The 17,205-nt window shown below is 46.7% G+C and overlaps 2 protein-coding genes across 5 annotated transcripts in view; both read left to right on the top strand.

The window, feature by feature from the left end:
* Positions 1-14,233, top strand: part of GLG1 (golgi glycoprotein 1) — an 81,407-nt gene extending 67,174 nt beyond the window's left edge. Inside the window, exons 21-27 of one of the 3 annotated variants that reach the window (XR_011601009.1) lie at positions 1,223-1,365; positions 3,245-3,346; positions 5,370-5,477; positions 7,397-7,517; positions 8,026-8,132; positions 10,240-12,563; positions 13,845-13,926. Coding sequence is in view for 2 of the 3 variants with exons in the window: in XM_070953183.1 (XP_070809284.1) it covers positions 1,223-1,365; positions 3,245-3,346; positions 5,370-5,477; positions 7,397-7,517; positions 8,026-8,132; positions 10,240-10,403; positions 13,845-13,944 (845 nt within the window). In the remaining variant the exon portion in view is untranslated. Of the gene's footprint in view, positions 1-1,222; positions 1,366-2,568; positions 3,212-3,244; positions 3,347-5,369; positions 5,478-7,396; positions 7,518-8,025; positions 8,133-10,239; positions 12,564-13,844 lie in introns of those variants that run through there. The other 2 variants (XM_070953183.1, XM_070953184.1) reach the window with 2 other exon arrangements.
* A 2,720-nt stretch (positions 14,234-16,953) lies between these two features.
* Positions 16,954-17,205, top strand: part of PDPR (pyruvate dehydrogenase phosphatase regulatory subunit) — a 42,014-nt gene continuing 41,762 nt past the window's right edge. The window contains exon 1 of one of the 2 annotated variants that reach the window (XM_070952777.1): positions 16,954-17,109. The gene's annotated coding sequence lies outside the window, so the exon portion shown is untranslated. Of the gene's footprint in view, positions 17,137-17,205 lie in introns of both variants that reach the window. The other variant, XM_070952776.1, reaches the window with a different exon arrangement.

Raw genomic sequence — 17,205 nt, 5'->3', positions numbered from 1 at the left:
GTGGGAGAATTCTATTTGCCAGGCATCCGGGGCTTTGAAGTGAATTGAAAACCTACAAAAGGAGTCCACACTTTTCTTTGATGGTGTTCCTTACACAAGCTCCTCTGCTTTCTTGTCCTGGAGTGTATTATTTGTGTTTGTTGTTCGCTTTTATTGTGCAGCACTGAGCGCTGTAATTTCTAGCCGCATCTCTGCATTTGAAATCACCGCACCCACACAGCTTGTCTGAGCAGAATGCCACGCTTGCTTTTCTGTAGGGTGGGCATTTTATGTCTGCTCAAATCTACCCCAGGCCTTCCAAGTAAAATTTCCTATGCGGGTCAGTGACCTGTCTTCCCCATACAGAGCATTTTGTTATTTCAAAGTTAACTGAAATGTAATGATCAAATCTACAGAAGCACTTGGGTGCAATTTACTAAATATATTTGACCCAAAGTAGAAATGTTGTAGCTCGGAGAAGAATTTACCTGGCTTATGGAAAGCTCCAAATTTGGATTTTGGCTGGTTGAAAGAAACTAGCATGGCTGGGAGGGACTTTGGCATAGACAGAGAGATGAAATCAATAAAAACTGAACATGCAACCACAAAAAAAGGAGAAGGAGAGAGGGAGGGCGGGAAGAGAGAGAGATCGCTGAATTTTGCATTAGGTAACTGAAGCAAGCAAGCAATCTAGCAAGATGTCCATTGCATTGCCCAATTGGAATTGGCTGAAATTGTGAGAGCTCTTCGTTGCTTAAAATAAATCATTTTATTTCATTTTTCCCTTGGATCATACTGAATGGGAAATCTTCCCCCTTCCATTAAAAAAACCCACAAGGGTAAAAACCGTGGAACCTGGGGTTTAGCCTATCTCGCTCAACATAAAATCATGGTAATTTTGAATTCTCATTTAACCAGACAAAGAGTATCTTATTCAACCATTACCTCTCCCTTTTGAGATCCCAGCAAGCATTGTCTGCAGTTCAGTGAAGCTAGTTTTTTTTTTTTTTTGGGTAGTCATAATCTGTGCACATTTGCCGCTTAAAATACGAAGTCTCTAAGTGTTTAGGAACTGTATTCCAGACCTTTCTTTCAGGTGACACCTTTGTAATTTGCTCCATTAGAGAGCATTCGGATGCAACTCCACTTGTAGGCTCCTTTGTAAACCCAGTGCAGCTCTGCAGAGATGCCTCCCAGGGCTGCAAATCTTTTAAGCCTGCTTTAACTTTTTCCTCTCCGGCAGATTACCGTCTGAATCCAGTGCTCAGGAAGGCATGCAAAGCAGACATTCCCAAATTCTGCCAGAGCATTCTGAGTAAAGCCAAGGAGGAGTCAGAGCTGGAAGGGCAGGTCATATCCTGCCTGAAGCTGAAATACGCAGACCAGGTAATGGTGTCCCTTACGTTGGCCAGAACAGAGGGCAGGACAGTCCTTCCCTCTCCACTTCTGTAGAAACCGTGCAGAGGTTGAGAAAGAAAGAAAGACAGAAAGAAAGAAATCTGTCTCAACCCAAAGAGGGATCCCATTACAAGCTTATCAACTAAACAGACTCTTAGGCTGTCACACAAACATGGCAGGAAAGGGAGATCAGGGAGGAGACCTGCTTTAATGCACTTACTAAGCTGGCGGGTTCCGATCTTCTAATTCCCAGCATTAAACTGTCTTAAAGAAAGTCTCTGTCAATCTTGCATCCTTGATAGGGTTTTGCAGGTCACGTGTTTCTCCAGTCCACCTACCTGCCAGAGGTGTGCACTGACTTTCTTACGAATTCCTTACCAGTTCGGTCATTGTTAAGAATTTTGGAGAATGGAAACCCACTGAGCACCTAGAAGCAGGAAGGCTGATGTGCCATGCACTTTCACTGACCTGCTACCGTGTTTCCCCAAAAATACAACCTACCCTGAAAGTAAGTCCTAGCTTGATTTTTAGACATGCACCCAATATAAGCCTTAAGCCCAAAATAAGCCCTAATTAAGACCCCGCCCACTCCAGGGTGCACGGGTAAAAATTAAGCTAGGGTGGGAGTGGGGGTGGAGCTGCCCTACTACTTACTTTCAAACAGTTGCAGCCAGGCCTCACACCCGACACCTGCCTTGCTGGCCCATTTCTTCTGCAGCCGGATGGATTGATCCGGAGCTCTGTTATCGGCTGCAGAGGCCTTCAGGAAAGCTTTGCCAGCTGCAGAAGAAGTTCCTGAAGGCTTCTGACAGCGAAAAGGAGGCCTGGGGCAACGCGCACAAGTCAGTGGACGACATCCCCCCAAAATAAGACCTGGTGCCTTTTTTGGTGGCAAAAAAATACATAAGACCCGGTCTTATTTTTGAGGAAACATGGTAGCTTGGCCTCTGAGCTAGAGACTTGATAAAGCAGTTTGTCCAAACATTAGTGGGAATTAGTGGTCTGGATTATGAATCAGGCTTCCAAACTGTGTGAATTTGTGTAATCCAGCTGTCTCATCTGGGAACCAACAATGGCTGTGGGTTTCAAGGGCTTTCCCTGAGAGGTTAGCTGGGTTTTCAGGGTTTTTCCGTAATCCTGAAAAAATATGAGCTTGATGACGCCAATTGCTATTCATTGGTTTGGAGACAGGATTGGACACCATCCTCCTGCTCATCGTGCTGAAAAGGCAAAACAAAGCTGCAATTATGGCTTTACAGAAACAAGCAAAACAAAAGGGGGAAAAAAAGCAGAACTGAAAAGGCAGGTCCAGCCATCTCAACGACCGCCATGAAGACAGTTTGCTTTTGAACAAAATAAGTATTGTGTTTTGTTTTACAACTGTTCTACAATGTAGCTTGTCAACTGTTTGGAGAGAATTTTCCTTTTGTAAGACTAGATATCAATAAACTGGCCAGTTTTTATCTCCATTTAGCTGCATGGCAAGTCAGTTGTCGAGAATGATATCAGGCTTGGTTCTTCTCCAGCGTGACGACGATTTTTTTTTTTTATTGCAAAAGTTTTACAATTACATTTTCACCCCATTTTCCCCCCCAACCCACCCCACACTCCCCACCCTAACCCCCCCAAACCCCCGCTAACCCTCCCCCCCTGACTTCCACAGAGTATAATCCCATCAAAATCCCCTTTTTATAAAACTTGAACCCCTCAAACCCCCTTATAATTTTTTATCTTCACAAAATTCATACATTTCTATTTTTATATAATACTTTCAATGAAAAGCTATTTGATACTTCCTAATTTGATATTTGTTCTGCACATAATCTATCCATGCGTGACGACGATTCATATTCTTGTTTCTGAACAGCGTCTTTCATCAGACTGCGAGGATCAGATTCGAGTGATCATTGAGGAATCTGCTCTGGATTACCGGTTAGATCCTCAGTTGCAAATGCACTGCTCAGAAGAGGTGGGAGCTTCCAGATTCAGTCCTCCTTCCCCCCAAATATGTTGACAAGTTCTTATCACGTTTAACCATATCATTTAAATAATAGCAGCCATGAACCGGGCTATAAATCTCTGTGAATCCCTTTGTCACAGTTGCCATCATTTATGTTGAATTTGCATTTGTGAATGGAGTGAAACATTGTGGAAAACCAGTTTAGTATCATATATCAGAACTCCCCTCTGGTATTGACCTGTCTGGAACTCAGCTTGTTCATTAAATTCCTTTGTCTATGGAGATTCTCAGTCCTCCAGGTCGTGGTTGTCCCAAAGGTGCTTTTTTTTTTTCAAGAAGCAACTGGACTTTCTGGTTTTTCTTGGAAGATGTTTCGCTTCTCATCCAAGAAGCGTTTTCAGCTTCAGAAAGCTAACGAAGCTTCTTGGATGAGACGTGAAACATCTTCCAAGAAAAACCAGAAAGTCCAGTTGCCTCTTGGAAAAAAAAAAGCATCTTTGGGACAATTCAATTCCTTTATCAGTGGAGGGCCTTTTTTTCCTGAGGTTAATGGAGTCTGGTTCCCCAATTTGTCCTTCTGCAGTTTAAGATCTTTGTGAAAATAACTCTCCCCTATGTACTTCGGAAGAAACAGTAAAGCTAAAAGCTGGAATTCCTGCTGTTTGAACTAGTCTACTGAAGACAAAATGCCGTTGCCAGTCAGTATTTTTTTGGGGGTGGGGGGTGTTGTTGCTGTCTCCTCAGTTTATACCCTCCGCTTCTCTGTCTTAAGTGTTTTGAGTTCTTGGGGTGAATTCTGGAACAACCCTCTCTGTAGTACAGCTGTCCAGGACTGCAGGAGGACTCCCTGCAAAAATATTTGTGGGTGTTTCTCTGATAGTTGTGCGAAAATAAGAACTTGCGAATACTTAGAGCCATTGAGTTGAAAAAGGCCATTACAACAATCAAGTTTGACTCCCTGCGCAGTGCCAGAATCCAGATTGCAGGCAGTCCTTGACTTACGACCAGTTGCTTAGTGGCTGTTTGAAATTACAATGGACTTTCCCAGAGCTACTTACAACCTGGTTTTGAAGTTGTGTCACATAACACAGTCACAGTCACGTGATCAAATGTTGGGCATTTGGCAAAAGTGCCCATCTTTATGACCTTTTGCACTTGCTTGATAACTGCTGCAAAAATGGTCATAAAATCGGTGACATAGTGACCACATTAAGATCATCATGATTTACAACTGTAATTCTGGGCTCAGTTATCATCCTCAGATTTAGAGCTGTCTGGAGCATCTCCAGTGATAGCAAAACGGTTGGGAAGAAGGACTGACTCCCATTCCGTGTCCTGTTTTCCTGGAACAAGGCAGAGGTTCTTTAGGCCACATTTTCCAGTTTTTGAGAAGGGCTCTCATTCCACTAACCTCTCCCTCCTTCGGCCTAACCAGACTCCCTCCATCTTCCTTCCTAAGCTCTTTTCCCAGTCCTCTGCAGATCCACGTTGCCTGACTGTGAACCTGTTCCAGCTTCTCTGAATCTTGCTAAAAATATTGGGCCCAGTGCTTGAGGTTAGACTGACGCAGAATATATGGAAAGGATTACTTCCCATATTTGGAAACTCTGCTTGTATTGATGTAATTCTAAAATCACATTTGCCTCCATAATGGCCATAGCACACTGCCAAAGCCTGTTCAGCTCTTGAGCACTTCCCATTCCCTGATGTTTTTAAACCTATTATTATCAAGCTGGTATTGTCTTAAATGACTAGCTTCTAAATTCGATCCTAGGCCGCATTCCTCAGCTAAAGTTTCTACCCTTAAATATAGCGGTGCTCTATCCCTTGGCTCCGGAATACGAGGATAAACTATTTTGAGCACAAATCCACTTGTCATGGGCCATAGGACAGCATCCCTTCCCTTTTGTTTGCTGCCGTACTTAGAAAACTTGTTTGCCTCTTCCATGTTTCTGTTCTCTTTTATAAATACTTGGACTTTGCTAGCTTGTCCTGTGATGGCTACATTCTAATCTGCTTTATATCCTTACAGATTTTTACCTTGTGTGCAGAAGAGGCCGCAGCCCAGGAGCAGACAGGGCAGGTGGAAGAGTGTCTGAAAGTGAATTTGCTCAAAATTAAAGCAGAGATGTGCAAGAAGGTGAGCGGTCCTGCCTTAATGGACACGCAGATAAAAGCACCGGCTCTCGTCTTCCAAGGGGAGGGAGGCATCTCGGAGTCTGCAGCATTTGTCTGCCTTTGGGAGGCATCTGGAATCAGAATTGTGGTCTTTAAATCCGAGCTCCACAACCTTTTCGGCTTTGCAGACCAGCAGGGAGGGGGGTGGAGAGGGGATTGGTTGGTTCCGCGTGAGCAGCGGGCAAGCGTGCGCACGTGCAGTTCCATTTGCATGAGAGGCAGACATGCCCGCCACTCCTGCAAATGGAGCATGCGTGCATGCGCTTGTCTGCTGTTTGCGCAAGTGGAGGATGCATGTGTGCATGCATGCTCAGCCACCACTTCTGTGGCCTGGTTCCGAATGGCTGTGATGTCTCCTTTGGACGACTCCTCAGATGATTCCTCAGAGGCCGGCTCGAGAGAGAATAGCCATAGCCCTTAGACTTATATACCGCTTCACAGTGCTTTGCAGCCCTCTCTAAGCGGTTTACAGAGTCAGCCTCTTGCCCCCAAAAATCTGGGTCCTCATTTTACCCACCTTGGAAGGATGGAAGGCTAAGTCAACCTGGAGCCTGGTGGGATTTGAACTGCCAAATTGCAGGCAGCCAGCAGTCAGCAGAAGTAGCCTGCATTACTGCACTCTAACCACTGCACCACCGAGGCTCTTAGAATGAGATAATTCCTGGCACATCGGGAATTACTGACCCTGAACTGCCGGCAGAACAGGCCTTGGTTGGGGAGAGCTTGCAGGCCAATGAAGAGGAGGGGGAGGAACTGCCTGCCATGGTAGATCTCAGAGCACACAGGGCAGAGAAACGGAGGTCTGCCAGATTGCTCGGGAGTAGGCCCCGTCCCTCTTGATGGGATGCACCAGGAGCTATTTAGCATGGCAGGCAGAGGGAGGCGTTGCTGGAAACACCGTGTGTGAGTCATGGCTGTGTGCTCGTTTGTGTTTCCTGGGACTCTGAATTACTGTAACCCGTGAGCTAACCTGGATGTACTTTAAGTTTTGCCTGGGGGCTTTATGTTGGTTTATTGGACTTACTGTTTGAGCAGCTTGCTCTTTGTGTTATGGACTAATTGGCCATTGCCTGGGGGATTAGTCTGGCCTTGCTCGTGGCTGGCTTCGGTTGGGGCAGTTCTAAATCCAGGTGAAGAGAACTGCTGGGGAAGACAAAACAGTCCATAAACCACAACTGACGCGCGAGTGTGAGTGAGTGCGGCAGCACAGTGGCTCAAGGCCCAGATTTGAGCTGCGGGTCCCCTGCTTTAAATGGCATCTTTAGAGATTCCAACTGATAATTTTATTTTGATTTGCGTCTCTCCCTACCTTTATTCCATCTGGAATGGCCCCCCCCGGCTCCCCTCTTCCCTCTTGGAGGCATTGTTCAGATGCAGCCACAAATCGTCCACCAAGACAGCCTTGTAACCTTCATTTCACATTAATTTTAACTATCAGCTAGTGGTACCTCCAGAACCCACCTCCCTGGATGAGCACTGTCTGTACTACTACCACAACTATTCTTCTTCTTCTTCTTCTTCTTCTTCTTCTTCTTCTTCTTCTTCTTCTTCTTCTTCTTCTTCTTCTTCTTCTTCTTCTTCTTCTTCTTCTTCTTCTTCTTCTTCTTCTTCTTCTTCTTCTTCTTCTTCTTCTTCTTCTTCTCCTTCTCCTTCTCCTTCTCCTTCTCCTTCTCCTTCTCCTCCTTCTCCTTCCCCTTCCCCTTCCCCTTCCCCTTCCCCCTCCTCCTCCTCCTACTCCTCCTCCTCCTCCTCCTCCTCCTCCTCCTCTTCTGCTGCTTCTCCTCCTCCTCCTCCCCCCTCCAAAGCCCTTCAGTTTTCATTGGCTCGAGAACAACTTGTGATCCTATCTGATCATGATCCTTGTGACTTTCTGCTCTCCAGGAAGTGCTGAACATGCTGAAGGAAAGCAAGGCTGACATTTTTGTGGATCCCGTCCTTCACACAGCCTGCGCGCTGGACATCAAGCACCACTGTGCCGCCATCACTCCAGGAAGAGGCCGGCGTAAGTTTTGTGTTAACTGATTGGTCTGTGGAGTGCTGAGACCGCTAGGCTGTTCTGACCACAAAGTCCGTTCACTCCAGATTGTGGCTGCTTACAAACCTGGAGGCTTTGCACTATGAACACCACACTAGAGATGAAGGGCCCGGGCATTTTTTTAACCAGCTTCTCAATGATTTTTGGGGTGGAAAAGTTTCAAATTGCAAGTATCTTGTTTTCAGGCTGTCTGTAAAATGAGTTTTTTAAATATTTATTTTGGGGATGGCCTCATGCACTAAGCCAGGGGTGTCAAACTCGTGGGCTGGATGCGTCACACACAGGCCACGCCCACCCCCGGTTTAGCGAAGGGGGAAAACTCGTGATACGTGACGTGATGACACCTGTGCACTAAGGGGAGCCTCACTCCTTCCTGGAGATTCTGTCCTATTCGTGGTTTGCAGTGTGGCAGGACCTTCCCTGACCCTTTCAAGGGAGCCCTGCCTTTTGTGATGGCGTTTCCTTCATTCTGCAGAGATGTCCTGCCTCATGGAAGCTCTGGAGGACAAGCGGGTACGGCTACAGCCAGAATGCAAAAAACGCCTTAATGACCGCATTGAAATGTGGAGCTTTGCTGCAAAGGTGAGTGAGGTGGCACTTAACGTCTTTTTTTAAATGGGAAGAGAAGAGCCCTTGGCGTGCTTGGAAATGAGGAGGAAATTAAGGGGAGGTAAAACAGATTCTAGGAAGTGTTGCAGGTAGGTTGGGTCTCATCCCCATACAGCTCGTCCTTGACTTATGGCTACAGTTAGGACCAGACTTTCCATTACTACCATTACTAAGCAAGGCTTAGTAATTAAGACACCCCTCAGTTAAGTGAGTGGTGTCTGATTTTACAACCTTTTCTTGTTAAGCAAATCCACGGTGGTTCTTAAGCGAATCGTGTGGTTGTTAAGCGAATCTGGCTTCCCCCATTGACTGCCTGGAAGCTGGCTGAAAAGGTTGCAAATGATCATTTTACATGACCCTGGGATGTCGAAAAGGCATGTCGGTTGAGAGGGCCTGAATTTTGATTGCTTGACTAAGGATGCTGTGATGTTCATATGTACCAGGAACCAGTCACAAGTCACCTTTTCAGTGGTGGTGTAACTTCAACTTCAAACAATTGCTAAACAAATGGTTGTAAGTGGAGGACTTCTTCTAATGTCTAGCCAGTATGATTGCTGATTTGAGAGTCTCTCTCTCTCTCTCTCTCTCTCCCTCTCTCTCTCTCTCTCTCTCTCTCTCCCTCCCTCCCTCCCTCCCTCCCTCCCTCCCCCTCCCTCTGTGTGTGTGTGTGTGTGTGTGTGTGTGTGTGTGTGTGTGTGTGTGTGTGTGTTGGTGTGGAGCTCTGGATGGCTAGTGGAATGATGAGCTGAATGCAATAAAATTTCATTGCACACTGATTAGTATACATTTAAAGTGATGGTAAAATTCTATTCTATTCTATTCTATTCTATTCTATTCTATTCTATTCTATTCTATTCTATTCTATTCTATTCTATTCTATTCTATTCTATTCTATTCTATTCTATTCTATTCCATTCCATTCCATTCCATTCCATTCCATTCCATTCCATTACCATTACCATTACCATTACCATACCATACCATTCCAATTTCTCATTTTATTCTATTCTATTCCATTCCATTCCATTCTCTCTCCTACCACTACCCCTATTTGATTTCTACTGTATTCATGATCTGGACCTTGCCTGCGCTTTGCATGGAAAAGCATCTCACTGGCTTTGTTTATTAAAGAGGAAATACTTTCATGGCAAATTGATTTGAAGGCACATTAAGATGTGTCACTACGAAGTGGGATGGAAATAAAGTTAGGGATCAATCCATAAGCAGCTGTAGTAGGGTTTTATCCAGCTTCAACTTTGAAGAAAATTCTACTACAAACTTATGTGGAACTTTACCTTTGATGCATTTAAAGAAGTGTACCTTAACCTTGACAACATGCCGGCTGGGGAATTCTGGGAGTTGAAGTCTGCACATCTTGTGCAAGTTGCCAAGGTTGAGAAACACTGAATTAAAAGGCATCAAAGATGAACAGAATTTTTGACCTTAAAAATGTGGTTCCCATTCTTAGACACACCTGGGAAGTTTTAAGAAAGGTAGAGTAATCATTTCCCAGAGCAAACTGGGGATCTCCGAAATATATTTGGGCATGTTCTAACTCTCTAGTTGCGAGCTTCATGGTTGTTAAGGTCCAGCGTTGCACCTTCTAGCCAGACTGATACTTAAGAGATTTCTACAGAATTTGCCCAGGTGAAATGAGGCTTTTATTAGCATAACTTCATTGGAACTGTCAAGTATTTGCAAGCCATTGGCACATGTGTCATATAGACACCAGTGGAGGCAGAGAGTGTCTCCACCCCTATGTGGAAAGGAAGGGCTTACCCTGAGTATAAAACCCCCTCCAACCTTTTCCACCTCGCTCTCTCCATCTCTCTCTTTTCATGTTTCTTCCTCATGAGACTTGATCTCTGTTGTACATAGTTAATATGATTTATTATATGAATAAATACGTTTAAGACATTTATTTATGCATCTGCCTCTGAACTCTTCTATGCTCCTGGGTGTTTCTACGATCCCAATTCCACAGGAACAGACGATTGTTTGTCTTCTGCCACCTGTCTTGGTTGGGTTGGTGTGTCTTTCCCTGGACTCGGTAGCTGACGGCTCCTTTCCCTCTTGCCAGGTGGCCCCCGCAGAAGGCTTTTCGGACCTTGCCATGCAAGTGGTGACGTCTCCATCCAAGAACTACATCCTGTCGGTGATCAGTGCAGGCATCTGTGTCCTGTTCCTGATTGGTCTGATGTGCGGGCGTATCACTAAGCGAGTGACACGAGAACTGAAGGACAGGTAGAGACGACCTTGGTCATCGGAGGGAAGGAGGAGGAAGGCCTGCCCGATTTGTACAGTCTTCTCTGTATAGTCTCCCTCCCCACCTCGCTCTCCTTCAGACAATACAAGCCAATTAGAACAGCAGCAGCAGCAGCAGCAGCAGCAGCTCGTGTCGGCTGGGTTTCCCATCCTGTCCAGCAGCTTTGTTACCCCATCGTTAGCCACGGTTGTTTGCCTGCCTGTAGACAAAGCTCTTTCTTTTCCCTTCCCCCCCCCCCCCCCCTTTCTCGTACTGTTGAACTACCTTCTTCGACATGCTCCAAACCAGACTGACAAAACTGCAGCCCGGGAGGTTTTTAAAGCCAACCTTTTAAAGATCCGTTCTTGGCATAATTTTGGGGGCAGTGCGTCTCGGTGAGGAAATATTTGCGCCCTGAGTTTAGGCAGGACAGGACTTGAAAGGATGGGACATTTACCTACCGCTCACCACCACCGACCCTGGTTTGGATCTCTAATTTGCCAATGAACCAGCATCTTCAGCTCATAATCTGTCAGCAAAATGGTCTCAGAGGAATATCATCTCCCACCAGTTCTCTTTCTGTCACCAGGTTCTGTTTGTGTGTATTTTTCCTTTCCTTTCCTTTCCTTATACTGGTTTGTTCCTCAGTTTCCGCCAACAGGCAAAAGCCGTTCATTTTCTCCGTTGTCTTTTGGGATTAATAAAATATCGACCACAAGAAACGAAGTCCGGTGGTTTTATAGGTTCCCCTCATAAAGCTACGTCCTACCCCAGTGGAAGCTGTTAGATGAGGCAAGTGTGTGTGAAGCAAGTAGGTATCTTGGAAAGTGACCCTGAAGATTTGGGCCCCCAAAAGAGGAGGGCCTTTGCTGGGGTGATGATTAGCAGGTGACCTTCTCCCCGATACGCAGATCCGGCCTTAATCAGAAGGGGAGCAGGGTTCATGCTCTGTCAGGCTTGAGAAGGAGGAAAGGAGCACCTTCTGGACTCGGTTCCTAAGCAAGAATGGGTTGGTGGGGACTGTTTGCCTGTTATTTTGAAAGGAAGTGGTAACTTTTCTGCAGCAGCACTGTGGATAGCCCTCCTGGTCTGAACCTGGAGGCTACCCTTGACCTGATTGGGGAGTAAAAGAAGCTGCACGTTCTCTTACATTGGCACATGGGACAGTCTTTTAACCTGCTAGCCATAGGTCTCCGCCTGCGTATGCTGGGGCTGAATCCTGCATTTGGGTGTTCTGGCCAGTGCAAAGCTTAATGGCTCGCCCCTCTCCATTCCCCTGGCATGTTCCAGCTCATACCAGTATTGCACTTGCTAGACAGATTCTACCTTTCTAGATTTTTTTTTTTTTAACATTTAACTTCCCAAAAACGGAGGGTGTTTGTGTCAAGGGACCAGGCGGTCAGAGTGTCTGGACCAGCTGTCGCTCGTAACTGTGAATATTTGCTGCTGCTCTGAAGTGTTGGTGAATGGTGTTTCTACAAAGTTTAACTTTAGGAGACTTCCTACTGGAAAATGAGCAATGTGGTATCTGGTTTTGCTTCCCTAGAGATGGCAGTTTGGTGTGTTTTATTTTTTAAGTGACTACTGATTCCTTTTTATTCCTTCTTGCTATCCTGAAAGGTTCTTGGATCACGGTTCTTTTTGGGTTCCCCCCGGATCTCCTAGAACAGGGGTGGGGAAGGCACCATGCTGGCTCAGGAATTCTGGGAGTTGAAGTCCACAAGTCATAAAAGGGCCACACTTCCCCACCCCTGTTCTAGAAGGTGGGACTGGTAAAAGACACGTGATCTAAGAACCCAGGGGATGCTGCAGGTGTCTTCTCTCCTCTGCAGGATCTAAAAACTACTCCAGTCTTTTGTCAGACATTGGTTTCCTCCTAGAGACATTGGCCCATGACCTTGAGATGTGCGATTCTGGCACAAAATTGGATACGCGATAGGCCAGAATTAAGAACCGCAGAAAGGGAGAAGGCAATAGGGCACTGAAGCTCTTTGGAGAGGCTGGCTGTGGATTATGGACTACAGAGCGCTTAAAAGAGGCTAAACCATTGATAGGAAGCAAGGAAGAGTCCCAGTCTCATTCAGAGTTGTACAATTGGGCAAGATGCCAGCAAGACACCTGGATTGGTCTTGGCTGTCTTGCCGCATTTGCTGACAAAGGTGAAAGTCTCTGTTCCTTTCCCCCCCCCCCGCAGTCATTTTAGCTACTGTGTCTTAGAAAATTACATAACACACACATTTTTTTTATTTTTGCTTCCCCTCAGCTAATTGTAGTTGCCTTTACCTGCATTTCCACTGTTTTAGGTTGTGTTGAGGATAAGGAACGATGCTTCTGCGGAGAGAGGAGACAGGGCACCGAAAAAGGGGCTCCTAAGCAATGGCCCCGAGATAGCTTGCCCGGTCTGCCCCAAGGGCTTAAGAGGCCCGCTGCTGTGGAAAGAGGCTGTACGGCCTCCAATGTTGCTGCAGTCCCCATGCTCCCTTCCCAGGACTTTCTGCAGGGAGTTCCCCGGCTGCCTCTTCTGTTTTACTTTTCAACCTCAGAAACAGATCAGGAGAGATTAGGCTTCATTTCCACTCAGGCTGTGCCACACCAGATTAATTCTGCTTAATTAGATTAATTAATTCAAGGAAGGCGGAGAAGGCAGTGCTTGAGTTTTGCCAGTCTGCCGGTTTGAATGGTTTAAAACCCTCCTTAGCTGGGAGCCAAAAGACTCCTTCCTCCTCCCACTTCCATACAGTTGTGTTTTGTGCTTTGCAACCGTTTGCAGGAGAAGACAGGTTGGTCACAGAGGGCTCCTCTGCCTAAACTGGGTGAGGATGCAGGGCCTTGTTTTCCAGGATCCAATCTGGGTCGGTCACCGGGACCAGAAGTTTTGTCTTCCGAGTTTTCGGACTTATGCTGGAGCCCATTTTCAGGCAACTTCTCTGTGTGAAGAAATTCCCCGAGGATGGGCTTCCAGCACGACTTCGAAAGCTCAGAAGGCAAAACTTCTGGTCCTGGTGACCGACCCAGATTGGATCCTGCAACACGTACATTTGGCCTTCTTTCCATCAGACAGGCTGCCCCCCTTGTCTCAGTGAGAGAAAATTAAGGCACAGCAAATAGCATCAGGTTGGCCCCATGCTGGAAGGCTGAGGACAGAAGGGGCTGTGTACTGAACCTAACTGCGTTTTGGACTAAGCCTTATAGTTATTTGTGAGGAAACTGCCACTCTTTTGAGCCAGCAATGACTGGCTACATTTGGGGACTTCGTAGGACTGGCATTGCTTCCTTCCACTGCCTCAAATTTGCAGTGTGGCCCACCCTGTGGCTCCATACCTGGTGAAAAGGTATCTGGAGTTTCCTGAATTGGCACCAAGAGGCATTTCCCCTGCAAGGCAGCCCAGAACCAATTAATGTCTTTGATGCTCACGGTTTTGATTTTGTTTTCATTGCAGATCCAAATATTGGATTTTAAACCAACACCCACCCATACACACCAAACAACTTGGAAAGGGCATAGCTAGGTTATGTTCGGTGCCCTTCTTGCAGCCTTGAAAAGCAGCCATTGGAGACATGGTAAAGAATTTTTTTAAAAAAACAACACAAAACAGCAAATGTTGGCTGATCTTAGTTCTTTTTAAAAAAATGTAATATTGATTTTTTTTTTTTTGTAAATTGTTTGGTGTTTTTTTTTTTCCTTATCTATGTACAAATTCTTGGCCATTCTTTGTTTTTACATGTTCATGCTGTGTAATTTTTGAATTGTTAACTGAAATACTGAACATAATGTGCATTTTTCTGTACAGATGAAACGGGAGAATTTAATAAAAAAGAGTCTGCAGGTTTTATGTTTTTTGCTGTGATTTTTTTCCGCTGCCTTTCATGGTCACCCATCTGAGTTCTGCTACTTTTCAAGGTTATTTAATGGGGATTGGTGTCTCTGGACTTTGCCCTTAAGCGTTATTGAATTTCTTGAAGGACTCCCTGATCTTCCTCATCATGCTGACAAACCAGGGGGATCAGTTCTCTGGGAACAGATGTCCCAGATCAGGGGGTCTCCATCCTTGGCAACGTTAAGCCTGGCGGACTTCAAGTCCCAGAATTCCCCAACCAGCTTTGCTGTCCAATTGAAGTCCACAAGTCTTAATGTTGCCAAGGATGGAGACCCCTGCCCCAGGCTACTACCCTGTTTCCCCGAAAATAAGACCTCCCCTGATAATAAGTCCAATCAGGGTTCTAAGCGCCTGCACTAAAATAAGCCTCCCCCCGAAAATAAGCCCTCCCCAAAAATATTTAAACGCAGAGTTGGAAATCAGGTGAGACAGCAAGAGGAGCCCCGTCTTGCTCCACGCACCCCAAAATAATAAGACCCCCGAAAATAAGGCCAAGCGCTTATTTCGGGGTTCAAAAAAATATAAGAGAGGGTCTTATTTTCGGGGAAACACGGTACGATGGGCCAAACCTTGACCTACAACAATGGGCCACACAGCAAAGGCTTGAAAACAACCTCGGCTGGAGGCTGCTGGGTGAGATGTTTTATTTATTTTGGAAAATTTACATAGCCGCCTACACGATCTAGGCGGCTTAGAGAAAATAAAAACACAATGTAGAAGAAATTAAAAAATAAAGGGTTATTTTAACCTGGCAACAACACCACACTCAAATCAGCCATTTGATGGGCTCCCTCTCACTCTGGGTTTCCTAGGCCCACTGGCAAAACCAGGTCTTCAGGGCCATCCGAAAGGGGGTCAGAGTGGGGACCAGTCTAATCTCAGGTGGGATGATGTTCCAGAGAAAGGCAGTCACCACGGAGAAGGCCCTTCCTCTGGGTCTCATCAGTTGGAACTCCTTACGGGACGGGACATGCCACGTTCCTTACTACCCCATTCTAGTGTATCAGGTGGATGTGACTCAGGGGTGAAATCTAAAATTTGATATTACCGGTTCTGTGGGTGTGGCTTGGTGGGGGGGGGGGGGGTAATGTGACAGGCATGGCCAACTTTTTTTTTTTTAACTTACTTTTAAAAGCATTTTTTCTACAACCTGTTCGGGTGAAGAGGTTGTAGAAAAAATGCTTTTAAAAGCCTCTGACAATCCTAGCTGAGCCGCGCGATCATCAGAGGCTTTTTTTTTTTTTACTTTTAAAAGCATTTTTTCGGCCAAAGAGGTTGTAGAAAATATGCTTTTAAAAGTAAAAAAAAAAAAAAAAGCCTCTGATGATCGCGTGGCTCAGCTGGGCATGGGGGGGGGGGGGTTTGCAGGGATTTTTGCTACCGGTTCTCCGAACCATCCGCCATCGCTATCCCAAACCGGGAGCATTTCACCCCTGATGTGACTGGCAAGAGACGGTCCCTCGGATAACCTGGTCCTGAGCCATGAAGGGCTTTAAAGGTGACAACCAGCACCTTGAATTGCACCCAGAAGCAAACCAACAACCAATGCAGCTCCTGCAGGAGGCAACACGGGCACACCGAAGTCTACACAACCATGTGGGGCCACTGCATTTTGAACCAACTGGAGCTTCTGGATGCTTTTCGGGGGAAGCCCCATGTATAAAAAGGTAAAAGTTCTCCTCGCCCATAAGTGCTAATTGTTTCCGACTCTAGGGGGCGGTGCTCATCTCCGTTTCAAAGCCGAAAAGCCAGCGCTGTCCGAAGACGTCTCCGTGGTCATGTGGCAGGCATGACTCAACGCCAAAGGTGCACGGAACGCTGTTCCCTTCCCACCAAAGCTGGTCCCTATTTTTCTACTTGCATTTTTTACGTGCTTTCGAACTGCTAGGTTGGCAGAAGCCGGGACAAGGAACGGGAGCTCACCCCATTATGTGAGACTAGGGATTCGAGCTGCCAACCTTTCGATCGACAAGCTCAGCGTCTTAGCCACTGACCCACCGCATCCCTAGCCCCATGTATAGCGCGTTGCAATAGTCAAGACGGGAGATGACTAGGGCATGAGTAACTTGTGTGTTAAGAAATCTGAGTCTTCAAAATTCTTACGAGAGAATTTTGGAGATGGGCAATGGGAACATTTTCCTTCCCCAACTCCCATTCAAATAAATAAATAAAAATAAATAGAGCAGATTAGAATAGAGCAGAACAGGAGCTGGAAGGGACCCTGGAGGTCTTCTAGTCCAGCCCCCTACTCGAGCAGGAGAAGCTGTCTAGTCTCTTCTTAATTTGGCTCCGGTTCTTGCCAAGTAGGATCGGCAGCTGATCGGACTGGCGGCAGCGGGCGTTGCGTTTGACACGATCCTCCGGCTTCGCTAAAAAAAAAAAAAAAAAAAAAAACCATTAAAAACTCGCCCAACTTCCACGGGCATCCAAGCAAACCACCCTACCTACAAAGGGAAGAGTGCGCAAGCGCAGTACGCCGGCGCTCCTCGTGGCCGGTCGCGTGGCTCGACCAAAGCGCGCCTGCGCTCTCTCTTTTACCCCTTGTCCCCGCCCCCTCCTCCCGCCCCCAGCGCCGATTGGCTGCCGCCCGACGGGTTGCGGCACGGGGAGCAGCCGCGCGACTTTGTCGCGCGCGGGGTTGGCCGTAAAGCGCGGGCGTAAAAAACAACAACAACACAGAAGGGGAAGGTCGCGCGCCGCTCTTTCCTTTCCCCCCCTCCCACCACCTCCCGCGACGATACCTGCGGGGGCGGGGCCGAGTATGCAGATGACCCGCCGCGGGGCGGGGCCGACGATGCAAATTAAAGCCTCCAGGCAGCGCGTTCAGGTGAGCGCCGCGCCGGAGGCCGCACAGGTGGGTCCTTGGCGGCCGGGCTGGGCACCGGGGGCGTTAGGCGGCCCCGAGATGAAAGCCGGCTGGGAG

Source organism: Pituophis catenifer, unplaced genomic scaffold (assembly GCF_029215685.1).
Source record: "Pituophis catenifer annectens isolate HBS135680 unplaced genomic scaffold, rPitCat1.0.hap2 SCAF_13, whole genome shotgun sequence".
NCBI lineage: Eukaryota > Metazoa > Chordata > Lepidosauria > Squamata > Colubridae > Pituophis > Pituophis catenifer.
Note: the sequence above shows the minus strand (reverse complement) of the source record. Positions and strands in the feature narration are given on the sequence as shown.